At 42.8% G+C, this 7,335-nt stretch overlaps 1 protein-coding gene across 2 annotated transcripts; it reads left to right on the top strand.

Moving 5' to 3' along the window:
* The first annotated feature begins 3,636 nt into the window (after positions 1 to 3,636).
* Positions 3,637 to 7,331, top strand: hspb7 (heat shock protein family, member 7 (cardiovascular)). Of its 2 annotated transcripts, XM_020459842.2 has the most exons (4): positions 3,637 to 3,857; positions 5,052 to 5,188; positions 6,073 to 6,206; positions 6,329 to 7,331. In XM_020459842.2, exons 2-4 carry the CDS (start codon positions 5,110 to 5,112, stop codon positions 6,506 to 6,508), a joined length of 393 nt encoding a protein of 130 aa, XP_020315431.1. In that variant the 5' UTR covers positions 3,637 to 3,857; positions 5,052 to 5,109; the 3' UTR covers positions 6,509 to 7,331. The 2 variants fall into 2 exon arrangements, with proteins under 2 accessions (XP_020315431.1, XP_020315430.1); XM_020459841.2 differs by lacking the exon at positions 3,637 to 3,857 and having other exon boundaries at positions 4,780 to 5,188.
* Positions 7,332 to 7,335: the final 4 nt, after the last annotated feature.

Here is a 7,335-nt window from a genome sequence, read left to right as displayed (position 1 = left end):
ACAAATTAGACCACTTCTAATGAATTACCATACTGGTCATGGGTGGAAGGCCCCATTTGGAATATATTAACAATTTGAAAGAACTCAATGTTCTTGTCCCAAATGGCACCCTATTCCCTTTATAGTGCACTACTTTGAGCAGGGCCCATAGTGCTCTGATCAAAAGTCCTGCACTATATAGGGAATAGGGTGCCATTAGGTATGCCGCCAATGTGAGGAATGCCCTTCACCTGCCATTGCTGCAGGGTGTGTATTCCTGAGTTTTTATTTGCAACTTTTGTACTTGATTAACTTCAGTTTCATATGCTTTTATTATTTTAAAAGATTGTTGAAAACAGAACTAGCCTCACAGCGCTAACTAAATGTAAAAAATTGTTTATATGTTCTATCTCAATGTGTCTCAGTGTGTGAAAAAGACCAATATGGCCAATGGATATTATGTATTTGGAAAAAGTCTTATTTGCAACATCTAATATGGGTAACATTTCTTATGAAATATAATGCATTCTGTCATCTCACAGTATGACTTGCTATAAGCATTTGTAACAGCCCACAGTCCTTATCAAATCAAACTTTATTTGTCACATGCGCCGAACACAACAAGTGTAGACCTTACCGTGAAATGCTTACTTACAAGCCCTTAACCAGCAGTGCAGTTCAAGAAGAGTTAAGAAAATATTTACCAAATAAACTAAAGTTTAAAAAAAGTCGAGGTCGAGGTCATTTGTACATGTAGGTAGGGGTGAAGTGACTATGCATAGATAATAGACAGTGAGTAGCAGCAGTATGCAAATATAAATGGGGAGAGGGGGGGGGGGGGCAGATGTCTCATAGCATAGAAAGTGTTACATCCAATATGACTGGTGAGAATGTGAGTAGTAGAGCAAGGAAGTTATATGGGAGAAAGTTGGAGTCTGGAGAGAGGTGATAGAAACAGAACACCTTAGTTGACCTTCTGTATGTGTCTTGTTTGTGCATATAAAAGACTGCTGCTTTAAAGCTCCTCAGATGTCACAAGTCACCTTCAACATGAAAGAATGTGCATGGGAAATATAGGAGCCTTCGTGTAAAGGTTTGGTTTCTGGTCACCTGCTTTGAAATTGTTACTGGAATTTATTCAAGCAACCTGCCAATGTCTCTTTCTCTTTTCTCTCTCTCACCTCTGCTCAAGGTGACCCCCCCCCCCCCCCCCCCCCAAGGTGACACACACAATGTTTTCCTTCCTATTTCCCATAAGCCCCCTTTAGTCACCCCTTCCCCCTTCATTCAGTGTTTTCAATGAACACTCAGCAGTCAGTGTTATTTTACAGCTACCGGTACATATGTGAATGACACCCCATTCTGATTTCTCAACAACTCTATACTGGTCTCCATGGAAACACCACAATGAAGTGAACATGAAAAATGATATTACAAGTTAGTAATTTTCCTAAATTTTTGTTTTTAAATAATTAATGACGGTTTTTAAGGCTGATTCCCTAACCTGTCAATGTTTTTAATTAGCTGTTTTATGATTTTCTTATACTCTTGTGAATTCTATGTTTTTTTACTAGATTACCTGTAGTTTTTCATGTTGTCTGTCTGTAATTGTGTAATGACTTGTGTTAAATCCACTTCAATCAGTGTAGATGAAGGGGAGGAGACAGGTTAAAGAAGGATTTTTAAGCCTTGACACAATTGAGACATGGATGTGTATGTGTACCATTCAGAGGGTGAATGGGCAAGACAAAATATTTAAGTGCCTTTGAACGGGGTATGGTGGTAGGTGCCAGGCGCATCGGGTTGAGTGTGTCAAAAACTGCAATGCTGCTGGGTTTTTCACCCTCAACAGTTTCCTGTGTGTATCAAGAATGGTCCACCACCGAAAGGACGTCCAGCCAACTTGACACAACTGTGGGAAGCAGTGGAATCAACATGGGCCAGCATCCCTGTGGTGACTTGTGAGCCCCTCAGACCTCACAAGTCACTTTCAATATGAAATAATGTGCATGAGAAATAGGGGAGCCTTTGTGTAAAGGTTTGGTTTTTGGTAGTCCGCTTTGAAATTGTGACTGGGATTAATTCAGGCTCCCAGACAATTTTTTTCCCTAACCCACCTCCACTCAAGGTGAAGGTAATTATTGGTCTGATGCATATGCAACCACACACGAGTTAATTTGTATCTTCCTATTTCCCTTAAAGAGCAACTGCCCCTAAAAAACACCTTCTCATTCAGAAAACAGCCTACAACGTGTAAATAAGAAAAGTCAGTCTCATCCAAAACAGAGTTTTGAAGGTTTGTTTAAATGAAGGTTGGGTTTGTTTCAATCCTGCCCACAGCTGGCAGAACACAAGTAATCATCCATTTAAAGTGCAGCTGCATGTGATCCAATCGTAATGCCATGGTACATTTCTTAATTAACCAAATCTAAAATGAGGCCAAATCGGGAAGTGCAGTTGCACTTTAAGCCACCTTCAGTATTATTTTACAGCTACGTATGTGAATGACACCCTATTCTGATTTCTCAACTCCGTACTGGTTTCCATGGAAACAACACAATGAAGTGAAAGTGAAAATTGATATTAGAAGTTAGTAACTTCCATACAAAATCATCTTGGTTGGAACTCTAGTGCTCTAATCTGTTTCCGGGACCAGTGGCAGTCAGTCAGTCAGACACACAGTGGGAGAGTGAGAATGGGAGTGTTATGTAATACATGGCAGCTGAGACAAACACAACCACATGCCCAAAAATAGGAATGATATTAGTGTGTGTGTGTATATGTGTGTGTTAGAATGTCTATGGGACTATCTGCTGTGCACATTTCCCACTATCCAAAACACATGCCTTGTGCTGGTCATAGCTAATGGCGTCAGTGACCTCTCCAGAAGTGACTCAATGTCACTGATGAGACACATGAGTTACTGGGCTGTGTGTATAAGGTTCACTTTTAATGTGCGTTCCCTCTCTTAATGCCTCAGAACAGCACATGCTGAGAATGATAACACTCCCTCCCTCCCTTTCGCTCTCTCCCTCCCTGTCTCTCTCTCTCTCTCCCTGTCTCTCTCTCTCTCCCTTTCGCTCTCTCCCTCCCTGTCTCTCTCTCTCTCCCTGTCTCTCTCTCTCCCTGTCTCTCTCTCTCCCTGTCTCTCTCTCTCCCTGTCTCTCTCTCTCCCGGTCTCTCTCTCTCCCGGTCTCTCTCTCTCCCTGTCTCTCTCTCTCCCTGTCTATCTTCCTCCCTGTCTCTCTCTCTCCCTGTCTATCTTCCTCCCTGTCTCTCTCTCTCCCTGTCTATCTTCCTCCCTGTCTCTCTCTCTCCCTGTCTATCTTCCTCCCTGTCTCTCTCTCTCCCTGTCTATCTTCCTCCCTGTCTCTCTTTCTCCCTGTCTATCTTCCTCCCTGTCTCTCTCTCTCTCTCTCTTTTTCTTTCAATCACTCACTTCTCTGGCAAACTGCTCTTTCTGTCTCTCTTGTTAGTTTATCTTCCCAAATATCTCCCTCTCCAGCACCTTTCATCTTTTTCCCTGTTTCCCCCCACTCCCCTCTCCCTTTCTTATCTCTCTGTCTCTCCAAATCACTAATCTGTCTAGAATAGAAGCCCACTCAGACAGGTCTCTTGACTGGAGACATGGTCAGTCTCTGTGGGGAGGTGGTGAGTTACTGAGCCGGATTTAGACGATTAGTAGTGGACTTAGCATTTACACTGATAGGATGGAATATGATGTGTCACAGTGCAGTAAATTGTATAATTGGAATCACTTCTACGTGACCTTAAAGGACAGAGCAAGAGACCATACAGAGCTGAACTTTTATTGCCCTTGATTCATCCATTATTTTGGGCTTCCCCTCGTGGATTAAGGAGCAGTGAAGCTGAGAAAAGTAAGTCAATTAGTTAATTAATTGCAGACTGTTATTTACAACCATTTCAGTGGACAATGTTGATTTTTTCGGGCAAAGTATCATCAACATTGACGAGTGGCTCAAAGAGACTCAAAATGTTCCATTGATGTCCTGAATTCCCTACAGATATTAATAGCTACTGTGCCCTCCCAAACAATGTCACCTAATCCCTGGTGCAATCATCAGTCCTCCACCAAAGGCTTTGTTTTCAGGCGCATTCTTTCCACCTTGCCTCTTCTCTGAAGTAAAAAACAAACAAAAAAACAACCCATTGAAATGGGTAGATGAACAGTGTAGCCTACATACTAAGAACAAAGGACAGGAATACAAAGGTTAGCTGCACTTTATTAATTAATTAGAAACAGCATATTTAGAAACAGATACACAGTAGTTACTTCATTTATATATGAACCCCAAGGTCTAATTGGTTCTAGTTTTGTAATTGTAATTACTTGAAATAAGTATAATAACACCAATTGTAACCAATATGTGGGTGAATAGCAGGCAGCAGAAGTTTTATGGCCAAGAGTACATGTTATGTAACCACTGATCCACAATATGATCAAATGTCATGACAAGAAAGGGAAACTGATGCATACAGAGAAAAAAAACAGATAGAGAGTAGAGGAAAGAAGTAGATAACTATTTGGGGTATTGAGTGTCTGGAATGCCAACTGTTGACTCATCCCCTTCTCTTGCCTTCCTCTCACCGTCTCTCTCTCTCTCTCTTAACCTCAAGCCCTCATCGCCCATAACTTTTCCGACCCCAGACCCGCTCTCTCTCTCCCTCACATGATAAATATAGCTCACTGTTATCCTTCAGAAACGCACACGTGACCCCCACCACACACACACAAAAAAAAACATTGCTTGGATCCAAATATATAAGAGCCTGTATGTGTGACTGACTGGCTATGCTCGTGCACACACTTAACCGACACACTTATCCAAAAGATAGACACAGACACACATTTTTAAACGTTGGGAAAGTAAAGATAGCATTTTACAAACTACCCGAAGATCTGCCCACTTTCCCTCTGATGTAAACTGAGTGGACTGGGCCAAGACTGAACAACAAGGATATCTTCCCTTTCTCTCTTTAAAAAGCGGATCCTTTTCCCACCTCTCAGGCAGATAGCCATCAATGAGTGTGACAAACTCCTCTGCCTACAGATCGGAACGCAGCTTCCAGCAGACCTCTTCCTCCTCTTCATCCTCCAACAACCCATACATGGAGAAGAGCAGGGGGCTCTTTGCAGAGGACTTTGGCTCTTTCATGCATCCTGGAACGGATGCCTTGGGATTTGCCAGTGAGTTGATTTGACATGAATTCCCAATTTTGGACCAGCATAACATATATATATAGCTATACATGATATATTAGGTTGTAATATTCTACTTATTCCATACATATAGTATCAAATGCCATTGCTGAAAGAATTTGTCCGTGGTTAATTCATGATGTATTAGATGTGTCTCTGTGCTACACACATGTGTATTCATGTGTGTAGATTGCCTGCTGAACTCTCTTTAAGGCTCTGCGCACATGTGCTTCCATGTGTTTGACCCAACAGCTTCTCAACAGGACATCACAGGGCAAATGGGAGGGTTGTTTGGTGGGTATTAGCAGTAGGGCAAAGCAGGGTATTTTGGTGCTGTGACTGGTATGCCCGTGCCTCCGGAAAAAGGAGGAGGTGGCTGCCGATGGAGGGAAGACAGGGCTGGATGGGAGGGGGGATGTTGGACACACTGCCAGCGCCGTGACCTCACACACAGAGAATGACTGGGATGAGGCGTAGGAGAGGACGGGCCAGACTGTTGCATATCAACCAGCATACACACACACTGTCAAACTGGCCATCATGTAGCCAAAGCAGACAAGTAAGAGGCACCCAGGCAGCTCACACAGGGGAATGCTCATTTCCAATTTGGGGACACACGTTAACTAATTTACATTCTAACACAACACTTTTTTTAAATAATTCATGCATAGACAGTAAACAGGCCAAACCTTTGGACTGTGTGTGGATTTATTTTACATATGAATGTTTTTAAGGTGCATCTAAGGTTGATTAAGTAAGAATGATCATCTTAGTTATTATATAAGGATAAGAGTGATTGGGCTGCACTCAACCAGTCAAGAATGGATAGCTCTCAGTAAGCACATTACCATATGTCTTGGTTGTGTTTCCAGGTCGGACAGGGACAGCAGGGAAGATCAAGACAATGGGAGACAGCTACCAGTTCACAGTGGATGTCCAAGACTTCTCTCCAGAGGACGTCATTGTCACCACCTCCAACAACCAGATCGAAGTACATGCAGAAAAGGTGGGCATATCTCTTTTTAGTGACAATTAAATTCTCTGTGATTTTGAGAATTTTGTTTCTAAAATATTTGAGATATTAAAAATATCTTGGTCATTTTCTCATGTCTATCTTCACTTCAACAGTTGGCAGCGGATGGCACAGTGATGAACACTTTCACCCACAAGTGCCAGCTACCTGAGGATGTGGACCCCACCTCTGTGACATCATCATTGGGCACCGAGGGAACGCTAACAGTCAAGGCCCGTAGAAACCCATCCAAGCATGAGCTCACACAGACCTTCCGCACTGAGATCAAGATCTAAGAAGACAGACAGGACTCTCCCATGAGCCATGACCCCTGTTCCCTCACTGCCTGTATTTTGTAATGCTATATTCCCGTTTTTCTCATTTAATGTCTTTATCATTATATGTTCATTCTGCCCTTTAAGCTGGAACGTGTTTTTCTTCTTCCATACCACCTCCTCAAACTACCACATCCTCCAATAGCTGCCTTGGATTGACAACAGTTAGCCTAATTTGTTATTGTGTTTTCCCAGTTATCACACATACACACATCGCCTCCACACATACACACATCACCTCCACACACACACACACACACATCACCTTCACACATACACACATCACCTTCACACATACACACATCACCTCCACACACACACACATCACCTCCACACACACACACATCACCTCCAAACACACACACACACACATCACCTCTACACACACACATCACCTCCACACACACACATCCCCTCCACACACACACATCCCCTCCACACACACACACATCCCCTCCACACACACACACATCCCCTCCACACACGTCACCTCCACACATCACCTCCACACACACACACACAAAATTGAGAATGCTGGGGGGAGGATGGCTCATAATAATGGCTGGAGCTGCGTGAATGGAATGGCATCAAACCATGTGTTCTGCTATTCTGCTCCAGCCCTTTCCACGAGCCTGTGCACACACATCCATCCATCAACTAAGTATTGCTTCTTCTACTGAACTCTACAGATACTGCTACCATTGTGCATTGTAATAGTTGTGTGAATAAAGTAGTTGATTGATTTTTCATTTAGAGAATATAAACGTTTGTGTGCATCAATGTATGAT

This window comes from Oncorhynchus kisutch, linkage group LG24 (assembly GCF_002021735.2).
Source record: "Oncorhynchus kisutch isolate 150728-3 linkage group LG24, Okis_V2, whole genome shotgun sequence".
Classification (NCBI taxonomy): Eukaryota; Metazoa; Chordata; class Actinopteri; order Salmoniformes; family Salmonidae; genus Oncorhynchus; species Oncorhynchus kisutch.
Note: the sequence above shows the minus strand (reverse complement) of the source record. Positions and strands in the feature narration are given on the sequence as shown.

Coding starts and splice junctions, on each gene's coding strand:
- hspb7 (XM_020459841.2), top strand. CDS start 5,023: ATGAGTGTGACAAACTCCTCTGCCTACAGATCGGAACGCAGCTTCCAG. Junction 5,189..6,072: donor GGATGCCTTGGGATTTGCCA/GTGAGTTGATTT, acceptor TTGTGTTTCCAG/GTCGGACAGGGACAGCAGGG. Junction 6,207..6,328: donor TCGAAGTACATGCAGAAAAG/GTGGGCATATCT, acceptor TCACTTCAACAG/TTGGCAGCGGATGGCACAGT.